Source organism: Fusarium verticillioides, chromosome 7, assembly GCF_000149555.1.
Source record: "Fusarium verticillioides 7600 chromosome 7, whole genome shotgun sequence".
Taxonomy (NCBI): domain Eukaryota; kingdom Fungi; phylum Ascomycota; class Sordariomycetes; order Hypocreales; family Nectriaceae; genus Fusarium; species Fusarium verticillioides.
The window spans coordinates 3,227,309-3,246,334 of NC_031681.1; the positions used below are offsets into that span (position 1 = coordinate 3,227,309).

Here is a 19,026-nt window from a genome sequence, read left to right on the forward strand (position 1 = left end):
TACAAGTAGTACTACAGCTGTCCCACACGGCGTCGATGCAAGCCCTAAGTAACAAATTCTTATAGACCATAACACTTATCTATGAAATGGTGTATATGTTATGTCTTATTGTGTTGACAGTGAGGCATAAGAAACAACACAGGGTCAGTTGCTGATCTGTCAATGACAAGCTAAGCTACTATAACATCAATTCTTTATTCGAGTGACATTGTTTATCACAACTATAGCCTGTATCTAAATGACTTATTTTCCCGGTCTGTCAGATCCTCCAAGCCGTGGCTGTGGTTAGGAGAGCCATAAGCCGTATCGCGACGCTTGTTCTCCCGATCAAGTAACCATCGGAGTGCGAGGGCAGCAAGAACACAGACCGTAAAACAGATCATGATGCCTGTAAATGATTCGTCATAACGAGGGGCAAATTTCCTATAACAGTCAGCATTGATGCGGTTATACGATCCGTAATGGTTGTTTACTTACGCGTCAAACATGAGAGGACCGATGATGTTTCCAAGACAGTATCCAATAAAGGTCGAAGCAGCATAGACAGCTTTCTTAGTATGCCCAGCAACATTGGAAGTCCCCAAGCCGATGCACTGAACCCAGGCTGAGGAAAAGAAGTTGACAAGATAGAAGCCGATGATGCGTCCTGCTTTGTTGGAGTCTGGAAGTTTCCATATTAAGGAACAACCGAGAATAACAGGAAGGCATGCTCCGGCGACTATGAACAACCTTGAGTTGGGGACCTTCCTACCAATGTAGCCTGAACCGAGAACACAGATGAAAGCGAGGGCTCCAATAGGTAGGTTAAGCAACAGCGATGTAAAAACGTCAAATCCCATATCCTTAAAGACAATAGTTCCAAAGGTTGTGACAGCACCGGAGCCTGTGCAGGACACAATAGATAGAATCATGATTCCCCAAAGCCGATAGTCAAATAAGGCCTCCCAGAACTGGTAGGACTTGAAATGCTTATCCTCAGTCCCGGCATTGTTTTCTCGCACTCGCTCAAGGAGAAGATGGCGCTCGGCTTCTGTAAAGCCCTTAGCATGCTGGGGGCTATCGGGGAACAGCCACCAAAGGGCAATACCCCAAACCAGAGTAGCGAGTCCGGCAATAAGGTACATCCACTGCCAGGAGTTGAGAACGCCTCCCTTGATATGGCCAAGCCCGTAATTGATCAAGGGTGAGATAAGCAGAGATCCACCGCTGCAGGAGTACCACCAACTAGACCTTGAAACCTGCTCCGAGTGGGTGTACCAGAGGCCTACAACGAGCATGAAGATGGGTGATACGCCTGCCTCGACAAGACCAAGCATAAAGCGATTGATGAGAATTCCGGTATAGGAAGTACATGCCGGCGTACAAAGGATGACAAAAGACCATATAATGCAGATAGCCGTGCAGACAATTCGAATTGGGTATCGTTGGGCGAGAAATGAGGCAGGATAAGTACCGGCGATGTATCCGAAGTAGAAGATAAGAGAAACCCAAGAGTACCGGATGCCAGTAGTGAGTTTCAGGTCCTCTCGTAAGCCGAAGATGGCAGCCTGACTGAGGATGGCTTTGTCGTAGTATTGTAGCGCGTAGGTGAAGCAGAGCTTTTGGAGTTAATTTTAGATTAGACAATCAGGTTTAGATGACTTACGACAGGCATCAGTTTTCGGTCAATCTTTCGAAGCAACTTTCTCTTGGTCTCTTCATCAAGCTCGACGCTGGCTCCATTTGCTGAACTTGAAACGGTTTCGAGATTGATGGCAGAAACTTTGCTGTGAATGCTGGCCTTGGAGCTTGCTTCGTTTTCTTGACGTGTCATTGTTGTGATCGAAGGTGGCATGGATAATAGATAATATCAGAAGGTGAAACAGAGTATGGAAGCAACAAGGTCGATGAAAGAAAGACCTCGTTGTCTAGAGTAAGATGAGCAGAGTAGACCGATGTTGTGTGTTTATATAATTGATGGCAAATGCCTCGACTGCACCAACCCCAGATTATTTACCCCAGATCCGATTACTTCGAGTGAACATGGGCTTGCAGTGCACTATCCCACACTGCACTACAGAGCAGGTCAAATCACACCAATCACGCAGTTTAATGTCACAGCGCGTATCCGGTGACTCCATAAATATCCGAGCCGGTCGGATATCGAACTCGCTAGTCTACTCTGGGAACATCCGAATCCGCGATTTGCCTCGGCCACGGTTTCCCCAATGCACTCATCCCCGATTTTAAGCATTGAAGTGAAACTTCATCCGGCTATTGCAATCAGAAGCACGTGAGAAACAGAGCTTTCTACTTATCCTATTGAGATCACCCTGCTATCAAACTTTTGAAGCGGCAATACACCATCCTTTTTATATTGCATTCACATACAAATAAGTTCCAAGATGGTACTCGCATCACCAGCTTTGTCGAGCTCATCCCGGCCGTCATTATTATCTCTGTCAAAGCGATGTGTTGCTGGGCGTCAGCCTCTTTCGTTCGGCAGATATGTTTCTTCCAACGCGCGGTCCAGTCAGCAGAGACATTATCCTCTAAGGTACTTTCTGCTGGGACTAGGAGCCGCAGTGAGCGGCATAGCTCTCGCACGGTCTCTAGACATTGATCTACTCCGAGTGTCAACACAGGGCACCCCTCCTCGATGGCGAGAAAGCAACATTTCACCCATTCCAGTGAAAATGGCATATGCGGATAGAGCAACTATGCTTAAGGTAAGCTATCTTGGAGATTTCGAATGTTAGTAATCCATTTTGCTGACCGTTTAGGCTGTCGATGAGATACGCCAATTACTCGGTGAAGATATCGTGAGCGTAGACTCGGATGATCTCGATGAGCATGGCTACTCAGAGTGGTCTACGTCAAATACTAACGTACGACCAGTGGCAATTGCCCGACCAAAGACGACAGAAGAGGTCTCGAGCATTGCGCGTATTTGCACCAAGTATAAGGTACCCATGACTCCATACGGTGCTGGATCCAGCGTTGAAGGCAATTTTAGTTCACCGTATTCTGGAGTATGTCTTGATCTATGTGGCATGGATAAAATCGTGGCATTTCACCCCGAAGATATGGATATCGTGGTCCAGGCTGGGGTCAATTGGACGAATATGAACGAAGAGATCAAGGATACCGGGCTCTTCTTGCCGCTTGATCCGAGCCCTACTGCGTTGATTGGAGGCATGATAGCTACGAACTGCAGTGGTACCAATGCCATGAGATATGGAACCATGAAGGATTATGTTATTAGTCTCACAGTGGTGCTCTCAGATGGATCTGTTATCAAAACCCGTCATCGACCTCGGAAAACATCAGCCGGATATAACCTCACAGGCCTTTTTACTGGGTCTGAGGGGACGTTGGGTATAATCACTGAAGCGACGTTAAAGCTGGCCATAATTCCGGAGAACTTCTCTGTTGCAACAGCCACTTTCTCAACCGTCAAGGAGGCGGCAGATGCGGCCTTCAAAATGATGCGACGGGGAATACCCCTCGCCGCCCTGGAGATGATGGATGATGTTCAGATGAGGGTCATTAACCAGAGCGGCGGGGCAGGTGGAAGAGTATGGGATGAACATCCTACACTTTTCCTGAAGTAAGTTGCAAGCGGCTGCTATTGGTTCGAGAATACGTCCGAATACTTACCAAAGTGCAGATTTTCAGGCTCTCAGAATGCAGTTCAAGACAGCATCAGGCTGGCCAAAGAGATCGCCAAGTCCAACAGCTGCGGTTCTTTCGAATTTGCCAAGACGGAGGATGAGATTCAATCCCTTTGGTCTGCCAGAAAACAAGCTTTGTGGGCGAGCCTCGCCGTTCGACCTGAGGGTACCCAGATCTGGTCTACAGATGTTGCTGTACCTCTGTCTCGAATGGCCGAACTAATCGGTGAGCAGCATGAACCCCTCCAACATTGGCTTGTGCTAACAAGATATCGACAGAAATATCGAAGCAACAGGCCAGTCAACTAGGGCTTTTTAACAGTGTTATGGGGCATGTTGGTGACGGCAACTTTCATCAAATTGTCATGTACAATCCAGATAATAAAACGGAACGCCAAGCTGTGTCGGATTGCGTGGATGGAATGATGGTGAGGGCACTAGAAATGGAGGGTACAGTATCAGGCGAGCATGGGATCGGACTCGGAAAGAAGGTAACTAAGTCATCGCCTCGAACTGCCTCGCTCCAGCTAACAGACTTAAGCATTGCTTACAAAAAGAGCTCGGCCCAGCCACGATAGGTATCATGAAAGCTATCAAAGATACCTTGGATCCTCAGTAAGTACACAACAAAGAGAGTCATATGATCAGCCGTGAGTATTTGCTAAGCCCGTCGTTTAGTTGGCTATTAAATCCGGGCAAGGTGTTTGACTCGTGAAAAGAGAATGTTGACAATCCCTGAACTCTTCGTCTACTCGACTTTCTCATGGCTGGCTGCTGCAAGAATGGGGATATGCATCTTGGTTGGCGGAGACGGAATATAAGTATCTAGAGACTATATATATGCACTTATGGAGAGACTTTTATTTAATTCTTAATTGACCGAATTCTCCCAAGGCCTGACTCTCTTGTACTGCAGAAGTGTATGCTTATGATGATGGAGATAGGAAGGCAAGTATACTCCAGTGTTCCATCATACGTAAGTTGCGTGCCTTTTCAGGCTAGTCCGGGGCGAGCGGCAGGGAACATCACAAGTGCAGTGCGGGGTTGGAGCTGGTCAAACCGATTTGGGGCAAGCTTCCCCGGGATATTTAGAAAAGCCGGAACAGAGAATTGTATCCGATCATTGAGGATGCTCCCCTGTCTACCACTAGCCAAACTCCGAAACATTCGTTCAACTGTCCCAAACGGCAGTCAGTCGCGCACTATTTACGGTGTGGAAAGCTGTAGTAACAATGCTCGGATAATCCAAAGATGACGGATCACACCGGTAACGACGGCTGGCAAGGCCTTCAGCTTGGCTTCGTCCCCATCAACCAAGCAGACTCGCCTCCTGGATCTAAGCGACGCCGGGCGTACTTATCTTGCGAACGTTGCCGTAAGCGCAAGACTCGCTGCGAGCCAGCACCAGATCATAAGCAGCCGTGTAAGCGATGCTCAGCAGACAATCAACTTTGTGAATTCAGAGCGTCGCGACGCACCAAACGAAGGTTGTCGCTTCCAGCTGAAACCACTGAGCCAGTCTCGCGTGACAATGACACGGGCACCGATTTCGGCATCCCTTCTTTGACACCACTTGCGTCTCGAGATGTTCCAGTTGGTCCCATTGAGAGACAGTATGTAGATGACACACCCGTCACCGACAATTCCCAAGATCCAAGATCGCCAACCGCACTCGACGCAAGAACACGGATTATTTCTACTCATATAAGCAATGCATCAGATGCACTTGATCTTCTCACATTCGCTGCAAGCGGTACCCACGCCTACAACAACCCTTCTGCTACGCCTAGCCACGAAAGCCAAGTCCCATCTATCACTTCCCCGACTGTTATCTCAGATGTGGCCCTAGGTCGGGACAGAGTATGGAAAGGCTTCTCCCTCATCAGAAAAGGGATAGTATCCCAACAAGAAGTGATGATCTACCTAGGCTTCTTCTTCGACTATTTATGGCCTCTAAAGCCAGTTGTACCCTCTTATTACCGCGATCGGGCCACCTATGGCCAGCTTGTTGCTGAGGAGCCTCTTTTGGTGGTCTGTCTCGTCACACTCTCCTCCAGATACTTCCCACTGCCTGGAGACCATGGCGAGATTAGGTCTGAGCGTATACACTGGCAAGCGTGGAGGATCCTACAGCGATCCCTGCAGTCCGTTATGTGGGGATCCACGACGACGCGTTCGCTTGGAGCGATAGCGTCGATGCTGCTTCTGATTGACTGGCATGTAAAGGCGATTAATAACCCCTCCGACTTCACAGAAGGAGAGGACGAAGTTAATGATGATTCCGATAGCCATAGTTTCAAGCTTTCGTCTAACAATACAGACTTACTTACTGGATCGCGACGATATGGGATGGTATCGCTCATGGAAAGGCTGAATATTGTATCACCGGCATATCGAAGTAACAAGATGTCATGGTAAGCATACTATACGCCTGATTAGCTTATCCATCTCGATGTATTGTACTCACTCATGAATTTAAAATAGGAGTCTTCTTTCCAACGCTATTGCTTTAGCACACGAAGGCTGCTGTTTTCACAGCGAATCCTCCAGCTCCAGATTTGTCCCCTCCAATCGAGATTCTGTCAGAAAAGAGTGGAATGGGCTTCTCTGCGTGTTCATATACCTTGCAGATGAAAGCCTAGCGACTCGACTGGGTCTTGAGCCCTTGTTGCCTGAAAAGTCAAGACAAATAGTCAAAGACCGATTCGCAACGACATTCACCGAATTTTTACCAGACAGTCATCTATGGGAAGGCTATTATGAACTCTCGATAGAGACTCGAAAGGGAAGAGATTTCTTGCTGTCATTGAAATCCAGAGACGGGTCTCTTTCCAACTTGGATCTTGTGCCTCAATTGGAACGCTTGCGGAGGGCTCTGCATCGCTGGAGACGGCAGTACTATCATCAAGAAGGTGGGTTCAAGAGACGAGATAGCGCATCCCAGCTTACAATTCCCAGATGTCAACTCATTACTGAACGCATGTCTTCTTATTGAATTCTACTATATAAGCTTGTTCTGCTTTGCCCCGGCAGCTCAAGCTATCCAAACCGGTTCCACCTCTTTGCCGCAAGAAACACTTCAAGCCTTGTCTGAGTTTGAAGATGAATCAACACTAGCCAGCCACGCACTTTTATCCATAGTTGTGGGTTTTCTGAGGCCTTCAGGGCTCATCAAATATCTTCCAGTTCGATGTTGGCTATTCATTGTTGCTGCAAGCCTCCATCTCCTCAAGGTATTTCATATACTCAACCCCAAGATATTCCTGTAAACAGCTAATAAGCATGAAATACTAGGCAACTCTAACAAGGACCAAAGACGTAGGTCGGGCACACCCAAACATCCATCTTCTATACCGCGTTATCAATGCAGTCCACAATGGCTCCCCAGATGACTCGCATATGGCAATCCGATATGCCAAGTTTCTAGGCATCATGGTACAAATAGCTGTCCCTGCTGCGTCGAGCAGCTCCAATGTAGCACCAAGAACGGGACCCGGGGAGGATAGTAATGGTACTGAACACCAGGTGAGGGACGGAATCGAGGAAGTTGCCTATCCTTATACGTTTAATGATGTGGCAGTTGAGGGTATAAGTGATTGGAATGCTCTTCTTGACTTGGACTTGGCTCCAGATCTTTTTCTGTGGTGGGAGTCTATGCATAGCTGATGTGGTTCTCCTTGAGTTCCTTGTTCTTATGTAAGATTATGGTGAACTCATGCTCGATCGATCGTCATCGCAACAATATCTCAGATACTGTATTTAAAGAAACATATCAGGTAAGGATCTCTGAGTAGAAATAGGCTCACTAAAGATGCTAATAAGAGCATATTCATCATCTTATCAATTTTGTGATACTAAGGCTTTGTAGTACTAAGATTACCTGTGCCTATAATATCACCATGCTCCTCCTTACCGCTCTGTGCCCGGTCAATGCGGAACTGGCTTGTCTGGAACAAGCGAGGCAGTTTCGTCTCCTCAAACTGAGTCCCTTGCGCTACCATCCGAGCAAGCTCTTTGGCTGCCAACCAGATGACGGGCATGCCGTGTCCATTGAACCCAGCTACGATAAACTGCCCATCCTTGCTGGGAACTTTACCGATGTGTGGATTGGAGTCATATGAGTAACCCATGACGCCAGTCCAAATGTTGCTCACTTTGGCACCAGTCTCCTCCCAGCCACGGTAGGTTTTCTGCATGTAGTCCTCGTAGTAGTCCCTTGCAGAGTCGATAAGCACGCTGTCATCCACATTGTCATACCACTGTTCCTTGAATGGGCGGAAAAGAGATGAAGCACCGCCGACAATTATGCTGCCATCATGTCGAGGGATGAAGTATGAGAGTGTGTTATCCTTGGTGCGGTTTATGTATGAGTTGGTCAATAAAGGCGCTGTAGTCCCCTCTGGGACAGTGATACGACAGCAAATACCCTTGCAGGGGATGATGTTCTTGCTGTACTCGGGAAGAAGAGCCGAGACATAGGCGTTGTTGGCGTAGATCACCTTTCCTGCTCGCATCTTGCCACGCGGCGTTTCGACGATGAACGAACCGTCACCCGAGGGGCCTGGCGTCACGGAAGTGACGGGCGTATGTGCCTGGACGTTGACGCCTGCGGCGATGAGTTTTCTTGTGACGTGCATCAAGAATTTAAAGGGCCACATGGTTCCGGCTGTAAAGCTTGCGCATGCGACAGCGCCTTTAACACCACAGATCTATTATATAGATGTCTGAGTCAGTACATAACTCAAATAAAATCCTCAAAACAACCTGGGCTGGTATTCGGATCACTTACGCCTTCGACTTTGTTGCCTGTATAAAACACAACATCATCCATGTACTCAAAATTGTGAGACACCATTGATTGGTATACGGCTTCTGCTTTCTTGGCTGATTCCTCGTTGCACCAAACATCAATGGATCGGGTAAGAGTGAAGTCGCAATCGATCTTCTCTTCATCAATAATATTCTTGATGGCGCGCAGATTCGCAATCTCAAACTCGGCAATCTCAGCACCAGCGCGCTCACCAGCTCGATCTATATAGGTAGGAATATGACCGTAGAGATCTGGCCTACAGTGCCCACCGTTGCGACCAGTAGCTCCAGAGCAGATGCCCCGGGCCTCAAGGATACAGATAGACGTGGCACCAGCATCTCGAACGAGGTGGTGCGCTGTGCTGAGGCCTGCGAATCCAGCGCCGATGATGACGATGTCGCTGTAATCAAGGAGCTGCTTTGAAGAGCGGTGGTCACGTAGCTCATTCAAATCCTGTGGCAGGTCTTGTTGCCAGAAGCAAGGCGCTGGGTTCGGGCCGGGCATGCACTTGGGCGTACCGGCGGTGCGAGATATGTTGCCGTTTGAGATGGCCATGATTGCGCTATGATGTGATGAGAGTTTGCTTACAGGATCAAGTTCAGTATCTCAGGTATGTTATGTATGGAGGCAATCTGGCATACACTGATTTAGTTTAGTTGAACGTTATTTGGAGGTCCGGTCTATCGAACTCGCTCGGATTTGTCAGATTGGTTTGTATGCAGTCAGATAGACCGGCGTCGGGGTCCACCGGGCCGGCGTTACCCAATGTGGACAAATCGCTCCGGCTCCGGTGGAAAATGCCGCTAACGCTATATCGCTCACCACGGTGGGAGTGCCATAGCATCGAGAATCACAGGGTCCCTCAGCTTTCAGAGTGTCAGACAGCCAATCTGGTCTCATGATCTCATCGCGCTCTTCATATCTCCATAGCCGGTCGACCCCGGTCTGATCTGCAGCTATCGACCTAGCCAGAACTTCCCCAGATTTGCCTAGGGTTCTGGACGACTGGGTCTACCTACTGATAAGCCGTGGCCAATTGTGGCAGATATAAAAACGTTTCATAATACGGGGTAACAAATAGTCGGGATCATCCACTCATCTCGTTTACCAAAGAGACCATCTTGAGTTGACTCGATCACCTTTACTCTGCCTTAGTTGCTCGTGTAGCAGTCTCCAATTCAACCCCCTTTCCCATCTTGGCAAAAGCCAATGTCAACTCGCGACACTTCGCCCCAGCTTCTCCAAGTCGGAGCTATGCCTTCGGAAAAGAAACTCGATAGTCCTGTAACTGATATGCGGAGGGACAGCGATGTCGAGAATATGGCTGGAACAGTCGTGGAGTCTCACGAGCTGAGACAGGGCCTACATCAACGACATATCCAGATGATTGCCCTGGCAGGCACAATTGGCACTGGCTTGTTCCTGAGCTCTGGTCGAGCCATTGCCTATGCTGGCCCGCTCGGTGCGTTCCTGGCATATCTTATAATTGGCTTGGCTGTCTCGAGTGTTGTCTGTGGCGTTGGCGAGATGGGTGCTCTGGCACCTCTCAGTGGTGGTGTAATTCGCTACGCCGAGCTCTTCTGCGACCCTGCTCTTGCATTTGCCAACGGATGGAATCAAGTCTACTCATACATGGTTTCCATCCCCGCCGAGGTCGTCGCAGCGGCCGTCATCATCGAATACTGGGTCACCATCAACAGCGCCATCTGGATCACCGTGCTTGGCATCCCCATGATTGTCAGTTCGCTGCTGGCTGTGCGCATTTACGGCGAGCTCGAGTTCGGCTTCTCCATAATCAAGATCATGCTCGTTGTTGGCGTCAACATTATGGCTCTGGTCATCACCTGCGGTGGCGGTCCAAACGGCGAGGCCATTGGCTTCGAGTACTGGAAAAGTCCCTACGGACCCATGGTTCAGTACCTCGGCATTGCTGGGTCTCTTGGTCGGTTCTTAGGCTTCTGGAAGACACTGAACAATGCTCTTTACGCATACTCCGGCATCGAGAACATCACACTGGCTGCGGCTGAGACGAGGGACCCTCGTCGGTCTATACCCATGGCTGCAAAACGTATCTTCATCCGTATCGGCCTCTTCTACGTCGTGACCATCTTCATGATTGGCCTGGTCGTCCCGTCCACCGACAAAAAGCTAGTACCATGGACAGGAGACGCTTCCATGTCACCATTTGTCATTGCTGCCCAAAACGCAGGCATCAAGGCTGTGCCGTCAATCGTCAACGCTGTTGTGCTCACTTCGGCATGGTCAGCGGGCAACTCCAACATGCTCGGCGGTTCCAGAATCCTGTACGGAATGGCAGCTCAAGGCCAAGCCCCGTCCATTTTCCTGCGCATCAACAGATTCGGTATCCCCTATATCGCTGTCTCCCTGTATGGCCTATTCATGGCCCTGGGATACATGACCCTGTCCGACTCGGCTAGCACGGTCTTCACCTGGCTGCAGGATCTTGTCTCCATCTCAACCCTGGTCAACTGGATTACCATCTGTATAGTCTATGTCCGCTTCGTCCACGCCTGCAACAAGCAAGGGATCGATCGTCAAAAGGAACTCCCTTGGGCCGCTCCTTTCCAGCCCTATACGACTTACGCCTCTCTTGTCTTATTTGTGCTTCTTTTCTTCACTGGCGGCTTCACGACCTTCATTCATGGCCAATGGGAGATTGAGTCTTTCATTTCAAACTACTTCAATTTACCCTTCACTCTGATCATGTATTTCGGTTATAAGCTCTGGTTCAAGACCAAGATCATTCCATTGGAAGACGTTCAACTTCGTCATTTGATCGATCGTTACGAGGGTGAGCCGAGGGTAGAATTGAAGCCGAGGCGAGGGCTGGCAAAACTGAACTTTCTGTGGTCTTGAACGTTTGGGAATAGTGGGAGTAGTTTTATGGGCTTCATGCTGTATTGGTTCAAGACATGGGGAGGTTTGGTGTGCTCGAAAGTGGTGATCGCTTTGGCTTAGTGTAGCTATTGTTTATTTATTATTCTTATGACACGTCAATGACCTACCCTGTACCTTGTAAGCCGCAATTTATGATACCCTGTATGAGATTTTGAGTGTCAGAGTGGTACGCATGAGATGTATGAATTGTGTTCTTTTAACAATAGTAAGCATATGGCCAAGTATAACATAGCAGAAGTCCATCGGTGTGACAAACAATAACGAAGAATGGTCAATCTGTCACTCAAACATTTTGTGGGGAAGTGGGACATGTGGGAAAGCCGAGTGTGCTGCAGATTCTCGCTCTATCGATAAGTTCTGGGATAACCAGGCCGGAACATCGGGAGCCCCCTCTTGTCCCGTTGACATCCAGATACCGCTAAACTCCTTTGTTAGCCGCTAGCATATCTCCGATTCGGAGCCACGAAAGTGAAGAACCAAATGTGGAACCCCCGATAATGATGGCTGATAGCCACTGAGCGACTAGCTGAGATAGCCAATCATATCTGACCGGACCGGTCCTACTATATCAGGCTAGATCAAGATAAATTGGCGATAACTGCTGGTGCGGTGGAGTACAGAGTACCAGTATCACAGTCATTATTGGATAAAAGAGGCCAATTCACGTTGTTGTTAATGCTGCAACTCACCTCCTCTTGAGATGACTCATAATCGTCTACTACGTAACCTCAGGTCATCGCGCCCTTTATATCTGCATCTTATCTTGTTTCGCCAAAGTTTCTGTCCCCTCTTTTCCCGCTCTCCTCTACTCTCCAGCATCACATCCAAGGTTGACATCAAGCCCCCATCATGGCCAATCAGAAGCATGTCGTCTTCGACGTCGTCGGCACCTGTGTCTCATTTGATGCCTTCTACAAAGGCATCGATCGCGTCATTGGCGAGAAGCTAGCCTCCAAGCACATCACAGCCAATGCCTTCGGCTACACTTGGATGACAGCAGCCGAGCTGGAGTTCACCTTCCTCTCCGTCTCTGAGCGCCACCGTCCCTACAAAGAAGTTCTGCGCACCTTGTTCTACCGCACGCTCTTCATGGTTGGCGTTGCGGAGCCAAGAAAACTCGTCACGGACGAAGAAAGGGACGCCTGTGTCCTGGCTTATTCGGACCTCGAGTTGCGACCCGGAGCCGCAGAGTGCTTTCAAATATTGAGAGACGCAGGCTTCACAGTGTGGTGTTTGACAACGGGCGATGTCAAGCGTGTGGGTGGATACTTTGAGCGCGCTGGCGTTGAGATGCCGCTCGAGAATCTCATCAGCTGCGACGGACAGGGCGTGGCCAAACCAGCGTTGGCTGCGTACAGGCCAACTCTAGCTCAATTCGCACCCGATGATATCAAGTGGTTCGCTGCTGCTCACATGTGGGACGTATCAGCTGCAGTCAAGGTTGGCTTCCGAGGTGCTTACTGCACTATATACGAACAGGATCCTTGCGCTGAGATCTTTGATACCAAGATGGAGGTTATAGCTGATACACTACCAGACATGGCAAAGGGGATTGTAAAGGGATCGCTTTAGTTCTTGACCGTTTCAAACAAGCTCGATTAATCTCGTTTTAATTTAATTCGCTTGCACTGCCTAGCTTCCTCCATGAGGTCCTGTAATGAACCGCCCCAGTATTTCCGTCTCTGATTGAGTAAGCCATCCATCAGTCGGAGAGAGATTTTCGGTACCAAAGACGGGCAGTTGGAGTAGAGGATCAGCCATAGGGTCATAAGCGCTGAAAAAGTCCATGCTGGACAGGGCCTGGAAGTCAACGGGCCAGCCAGACACGGAGTCTATCTCCGCTTGACCACCTGAGGCATTCGAAGCCGCTGGTGTAGTGGCATCGAGCCCATTCTTGCCTGCCAAGGTGGCTCCCCAGCTGCGGAATGCTTCGTATGCCGAATCAGCGTACACTTGGTCTTGGCTGCTGCCCACGTCGCTCGGTCGTGTTCCAGCGTGCAGACGCGCGAGAGCACGTTCAAGGGACTCGATCAAGGCAATTTCAGAGCGCGCCGACTCTCCCACAGCAGACATTTCCCGTATCATATCCAATCCCTCACATAACGTCTTGCGGAACTGGTCAGAGAGATTGCGGATCGAGTAGGCAATCAGCACCAGCAGCGATGCTCGACACGCACTGTATTCGGAATACGAGGCCCGAGCGAGACCCATCCCGCTCGACCGCAGCTGCCGACAAATATCGAGGGCTTCCGTTGCCGCTTTGATGCAGTCGCTTATCAGCTCCTCTCGGCTAGTCACGAGCTTCGAGGCACTTCTTTCGTTGGTGCCGGGACTGCTTTCGGGGACGGACGGGCTTGTCGCAATATCTTTGGTATCTTTCTTCAATAGAAATGGTCTCCCGACAAACATGCGCACTAGGCAGTAATCGAGTCTTAAGTGCATCGCCGAACGTGATTGTGTCATTGTTGGTTGCTCATTCGCGTTGATTGTATCTGGAGGGAGAGATTGCCACCATGTAGTCAAGCCGTCCTTTTTGGCCACAAGTCGGGATACAATCGTAACTATCTCTCGCTTTCGACAATTGCGCAAGATGTTGCTATATGAGAGTTAACTCAGCGTTCTGGATTTTACCTCGTGCGTCACGTTTTTGGGTCTCAGCTTACATTTCGTGATACATGTCTTCGAGGAAGTGTACCAGCTGTACAGAAACTCTAGTGTAAGAAGCTCGTTTGTGCCAATCAACTGATTGAAAACCGTCCTGATGTGTGGGTAGACTGGCATCGATATTTGACCGAGACACCGAGATAGGCCGGCCGTGGAAAATAGATATCTTTCTACTCTCCAGTCAGCATTCGCAGTCTTAAGGGACAGGAAGCTATGTCTTACCTTTCCAACACGTAGGTCGTCCACCAAACGCGATTTCGAGTCTCGATGACGCTTGCGTTAAAGGCGCTGTTACTGCATTTCCGATGCATGCCATTCTGTATCCCCAGCCTGGTAGCCAGGTTGATGTATACAAATCCCAAGCCAGAAGCGTCAATCGGCAGGGAATAGTATCCAAACAATAGGCATGCCTGCACACTTTCGAGGGACGAGATCTCAATGATTTCTGGGAGTAGCCGAATTGCTTGTTGATAAAACATGGCACCTATCTCTTCCTCCAAGAGGCCTGACTTTGAGGTGCTATCAGAACTGTCGGTGTGCTCAAGATGAGCGTATTGTGTTCCAATGGCAAGGACTGTTAGGAGGATACTGACTGTCACTTCACTACCAGCTTGGGACAGATCTTGAGGGCTCTTGTAGAGCTGGTCTAATTTCTCGAAAACCCAGTTTTCTTCAATAAAGAAGAGATAGCTCTCTGCGAACTTGAAAAAGACTGTCACCAGGAAGTTTGATATGTTGGTAGGGGGGAACGATGATGTGGCTTCCGACAAGTGATTACGCCCAGGACGCAGATGGTGCGCACGTGGAAAAGCATCCGGGTCATCATTCTGTCTGTTGCTCTCCTGCTTATTGTTAGTTAATGAGGTATGAGTGGGAAGCATTGCCTGTTGGTAGCATAACATACTCGTCGGCTCTCCGGCTCCTGTATCTGGCTTTCGATGAGATTTTTGATACGCATGGAGAAGTTCCAGTACGAGAATTCCCCTGAGAAATCTGTCATAGATTAATACCCGTGCTCAGTGCAAGTGAAGTATAAGGCCAACAAACGCGCTGTCGTATCTCCAACTGGTTGCATCGTACACGCCTCATCATTGATCTCCAATTCTTCCAAATTATCTCCCAGCCCTTCCATGTCCCTCTGACCATCTGAGGCTGGATTGACACCCTGGTGCTCGGCTTCGAGTCTGTCTGCGATATTGGACAGGTTTTCGGTGTCAAGCGAGACTCCCGGCATGGTACGCCGTAAGATCCGCTCCATGTGTTTTGATCGTTCAATCAGCTGGCTAGTATCCGGTCTCCGACGGCTTTCCCTTCGAGGTGTGAGACTTGCTCTCGACAGTCGTTGGAGCTCCCACCTTGGAACGTACGCGCGAAACTCACGTGGTTTCGGGGATCGGATCCGTGTATTTACATTGTCGTTGAAGATGAGAACACCTGCGACATGGGAAGCCGCTTTCACACTTCTCTTTCAATCGACGGCATTCATCGCAACTATCGCGTCCGGTATTAGAAAAATTGGGTATATCCCTTCCTGGATTGTCTTGGGATCTTACGCTCGGGAGACGCGCCTTCGCTGCTCCATGATCATTGGGTCTGTAACTGAAGTCACGTATTGGATCAAGTAGGGGACTCAGTATGAGATAAGGGGTCTTGGACAAGTATGAATGCATGCTCCCCCAATGTTGGTCGACTACGGGCTAATTATCGACGTGATTTGCATGCACCCCGCTTTTCCAGAAGCTATCCCTGAATAGTTAGTCACTGTACAGTGGCTTATCTTGAGCAAGATAAGCTTGAAGTTGTGAGTAAGGTAATTGATAGTAAGAGCTTATGACACCTCAGCGATATATATCAAGCTGGCGCAACCTAATTTCCAATGGCCTACCTGGCCGAGATGATGGTAGCCATCCATTTCAAACTCTGTCCTTGAGAGAATCGCACTTGGAGTCGCCCATGGCTGGGAAGACATTTAACGCTATATCTGGCTTCTAAAAGGCAAAGAGTAAGTAGTTTCAAAGTACAAACACATCTCTAGATACTTACCTGAAGTTACTTAGAGATTTTTACTGTATTGGCTTGACTTATTCTGTTAATAAGATACCAGAGGGAAGCTTTCACTGTCAATCAGTCAATCAACCGGGTTCCACTTGCTATAGTGGGCCTTGAACTCTAAATACTACCTACCCCTCGCAAACTGTGTCTTGGCGGCAGGTTTCCTTTGTGGGGTCGGCTCAGCAGACCATTCTAAATACCCTTGATCTGCCAAATACAGGTTCTCGTATGTGGGATAAGGAGGGGAGATTTCACTTGCTTGCTCTCCCATAAGTATCTTTTATTGTATCCTAAGACTAACTGCCACATCATCTGCTTCCAATTGAAACATCGGATCTACAGTTGCGAAAACATTAACTTCTGCTAGCTATTAACGAAATCATGTCCTCCGCTAACGCAAACCCTCATCCCGTTATAATCGTTGGGGCTGGTCCGGTTGGTTTAATCACGGCAGTAAACTTGGCAAAACTCAATGTGCCAGTGCTGATTCTAGAGAGAAACCACGAAGTCGACCAGTCTCCTCGCGCAGCTGTTTACCAGCCTTGTGCACAGGCAGAGCTGCTCGAATCCGGCACACTTGACGATGTCCGAAAGGAATCTGTTCTCAATGATGTCATGACTTTCTGGAAGAACAAGCAAAGGGTAGCTTCTATCACGAAGACTCAAGATGCCGATATATTCCCTGCCGGGCTCAATTGCCCGCAACCCAAGCTTGCCAAAATCTTGGTTGACCATCTCCTCAATAAATACAATGCCGAGATCAAGTTCTGCCAGAAGGTCATTCAAATAAACTCCGATTTTGGACAAGATACAGTCGAAGTCGTGGCCTTGGACACTACTACAAACCAAGAGATCAGATATGCGTGCAACTGGCTGGTAGGAGCCGACGGCGCTGGGTCAGCCGTCCGCAGACTCTCCGACATCACATTTGACGGCTTCTCTTGGCCTAAGGAAGACTTCGTCGCGACCAACGTACGCTTTGATTTCATGAAGCATGGATTCTCGACCGCCAACTTTATCATGGACCCTGTGCACTGGTCCGTCGTATGCATTCTAGACGACGCTGGCCTTTGGCGTTGTGCCTTTGGTGTTAAGGCGGGAATGACAAACGATGAGATTCGGGCCGAGATTGAAGAGCACTACAAGCACATTTTCCCAGTCTGGCCTGTCGAATACGAGCTAGTGGAACTAAATAAGTATAAGCCTCATCAGAGATGTGCTTCGACTTTCAAGAAAGGGAGAGTTTTGCTGGCGGGAGATGCAGCTCATGTGAGTACTAATGCTCGGACCTTTGTAACCACATTCGAAGAGATCGTCTAGCTGATAGCCATCAGAGCAACAACCCAATTGGAGGGCTGGGCTTGACTACAGGCCTCTTGGACGCGGGACCCCTCGGCCGCGCTCTTGGTGCCGTGATTCACGGTCGAGCACCAGAGGACCTTCTTGACTACTGGGCCAACGCGCGTCGGGAAAAATGGCTCACATTCACGAATGCATTCTCCATCGAGAATAAGAGAATGATCCAGATGGGAGGATACAGTGAAGACCCTCTTGGTATATGGGCCGATGACCAAGTCGCCAAAGAACACAGTATGGAGAAGTGGGTAAGGACTGCAACGCCTGAAAAGAGACAGGAAGACGCTGAGTTCCATAAGTCTCTTGCGGAACTTCATAACCAGGATATGGTCCATGTGAAGCAATGGAGCATTACTCTCGATCCTCGGTGGATGGAGGAGTACGAGGATCCAGAGGTTGTAGGATACAGAATTTCACTTCGGCCAGATAGAACTTGAGTATAAGTATGCTGGTCTATCTATATACAAACCAAGACATACATAACTCGGTATTACTAGAAATACATTATAAGCTATTCCTTAGCGCTTAGCTATTGAACATTCCTTCCGAAAGGTAGAGATGCCTATAGAGAGATAACTACAGTAACTAGAAGGAATGGGCTTCAATCAAATTATATAAACTATTTATACCAACAACTGCAGTCGAATGTATCGCTTAGTTGTCAGGAGTGAAGACTAGTTTACATAGAGGACAGGTAACTCCAAAAAAAGCTATTGTCTTGTTTCTGCCGCAAGGTCCGCCCAGTAAGCACACTTCTCAAGTAGCGAGCTGCTTATTTGTTCCATCCTAGTATTGTTCGTCTCAATGTTAAGAAAGCTACCACCGACAGACTTGTTCCAAGCCGGCGTTCCACTTGCCCTAAAGATATTGGGATTGCCAGAAGATCGCGCGAAACTAGTCCAAAAAGCCTGCACGACAGGTACTATCGCAGCATTAGATTGACTGGGTTCGTAACTAATGGCGCCCGGCAAAGCAGCGTAGTTGACGGCGAATGAAGGCCCCCAGACAGCCTGCGTGTCCCAAGTATGTGGCACAATGTAGCCAGTCGCGACCTCGACCGGATCTAGGATACGATCGAGATACAAGTACGCTGGAACACCAGCACGATGGAGACCGGCGGCAAACTGGAAAGCCGGACAAAGGAAGGAGGAATCTCCGAACATCTCTGCTGCTCTGTAGTATAGTGGAGCCTGCATGACGTTGACGTTGGGAAACGTCGCTGGTATGTCTGAGTAAAGGTGGTTCAGCCTACTCAGGGCCTCTTTTGTCAGACTAGGGATTTGCGCCGTTAGGAATTGGTTCACATCGTCAGTAGTGTTGGCTTGCGGTGCAAAGACCGTTCCCTCCGTATTCGACGATCCCAGGATTATTGGTTTGTCTTTAGCAAAGCGTCCTTGTTGAAGCAGACTGGAAGGCCGATCTGGGAGAAACCTGCCGTCGATGGTCGGGCCATATCCAAAAAGAGCAGGCTCATGTTGCCCAGGAAATGGGATAGCCGTGTTCTTGGCTTGAAACTGTTCAGTAGGCAACTGGCGCAGACATTCCAAGTCGCTACAGTTCGTGCCCTTCCAG

The 19,026-nt window shown here is 48.9% G+C and overlaps 9 protein-coding genes across 9 annotated transcripts; 5 read left to right on the plus strand and 4 right to left on the minus strand.

The window, feature by feature from the left end:
- Nucleotides 1–221: 221 nt before the first annotated feature.
- Nucleotides 222–1,813, minus strand: FVEG_11801 (hypothetical protein; the record flags this gene model as incomplete). Its single annotated transcript, XM_018901125.1, has 3 exons — nt 222–423; nt 478–1,598; nt 1,646–1,813. 3 exons carry the CDS (start codon nt 1,811–1,813, stop codon nt 222–224), a joined length of 1,491 nt encoding a protein of 496 aa, XP_018759543.1.
- Nucleotides 1,814–2,384: 571 nt separating this feature from the next.
- Nucleotides 2,385–4,272, plus strand: FVEG_11802 (D-lactate dehydrogenase (cytochrome); the record flags this gene model as incomplete). The annotated part of the gene is made up of 5 exons (XM_018901126.1): nt 2,385–2,708; nt 2,763–3,589; nt 3,650–3,879; nt 3,933–4,144; nt 4,195–4,272. 5 exons carry the CDS (start codon nt 2,385–2,387, stop codon nt 4,270–4,272), a joined length of 1,671 nt encoding a protein of 556 aa, XP_018759544.1.
- Nucleotides 4,273–4,904: 632 nt separating this feature from the next.
- On the plus strand, nt 4,905–7,319 carry FVEG_17098 (hypothetical protein; the record flags this gene model as incomplete). The annotated part of the gene is made up of 4 exons (XM_018906367.1): nt 4,905–6,067; nt 6,138–6,565; nt 6,612–6,886; nt 6,948–7,319. 4 exons carry the CDS (start codon nt 4,905–4,907, stop codon nt 7,317–7,319), a joined length of 2,238 nt encoding a protein of 745 aa, XP_018759545.1.
- A 110-nt stretch (nt 7,320–7,429) lies between these two features.
- Nucleotides 7,430–9,168, minus strand: FVEG_11803 (hypothetical protein). Its single transcript, XM_018901127.1, has 2 exons — nt 8,443–9,168; nt 7,430–8,362 (listed from the first exon to the last, which is right to left on the minus strand). Exons 1-2 carry the CDS (start codon nt 9,016–9,018, stop codon nt 7,508–7,510), a joined length of 1,431 nt encoding a protein of 476 aa, XP_018759546.1. The 5' UTR covers nt 9,019–9,168; the 3' UTR covers nt 7,430–7,507.
- A 136-nt stretch (nt 9,169–9,304) lies between these two features.
- FVEG_11804 (hypothetical protein) lies at nt 9,305–11,491 on the plus strand. The gene has a single exon (XM_018901128.1). The coding sequence runs from the start codon at nt 9,673–9,675 to the stop codon at nt 11,338–11,340; it is 1,668 nt and encodes a 555-aa protein (XP_018759547.1). The 5' UTR covers nt 9,305–9,672; the 3' UTR covers nt 11,341–11,491.
- Nucleotides 11,492–12,023: 532 nt separating this feature from the next.
- On the plus strand, nt 12,024–13,783 carry FVEG_11805 (2-haloacid dehalogenase). The gene has a single exon (XM_018901129.1). The coding sequence runs from the start codon at nt 12,232–12,234 to the stop codon at nt 12,952–12,954; it is 723 nt and encodes a 240-aa protein (XP_018759548.1). The 5' UTR covers nt 12,024–12,231; the 3' UTR covers nt 12,955–13,783.
- Nucleotides 12,959–15,697, minus strand: FVEG_11806 (hypothetical protein). The gene is made up of 7 exons (XM_018901130.1): nt 15,600–15,697; nt 15,402–15,537; nt 15,094–15,356; nt 14,951–15,039; nt 14,269–14,888; nt 14,046–14,216; nt 12,959–13,978 (listed from the first exon to the last, which is right to left on the minus strand). Exons 3-7 carry the CDS (start codon nt 15,302–15,304, stop codon nt 13,015–13,017), a joined length of 2,055 nt encoding a protein of 684 aa, XP_018759549.1. The 5' UTR covers nt 15,305–15,356; nt 15,402–15,537; nt 15,600–15,697; the 3' UTR covers nt 12,959–13,014.
- Nucleotides 15,698–16,304: 607 nt separating this feature from the next.
- FVEG_11807 (hypothetical protein) lies at nt 16,305–17,997 on the plus strand. Its single transcript, XM_018901131.1, has 2 exons — nt 16,305–17,367; nt 17,433–17,997. The coding sequence occupies exons 1-2, from the start codon at nt 16,480–16,482 to the stop codon at nt 17,889–17,891; spliced, it is 1,347 nt and encodes a 448-aa protein (XP_018759550.1). The 5' UTR covers nt 16,305–16,479; the 3' UTR covers nt 17,892–17,997.
- Nucleotides 17,998–18,164: 167 nt separating this feature from the next.
- On the minus strand, nt 18,165–18,797 carry FVEG_17099 (hypothetical protein; the record flags this gene model as incomplete). The annotated part of the gene is made up of 1 exon (XM_018906368.1): nt 18,165–18,797. Exon 1 carries the CDS (start codon nt 18,648–18,650, stop codon nt 18,165–18,167), a length of 486 nt encoding a protein of 161 aa, XP_018759551.1. The 5' UTR covers nt 18,651–18,797.
- Between the last annotated feature and the right edge of the window lie 229 nt (nt 18,798–19,026).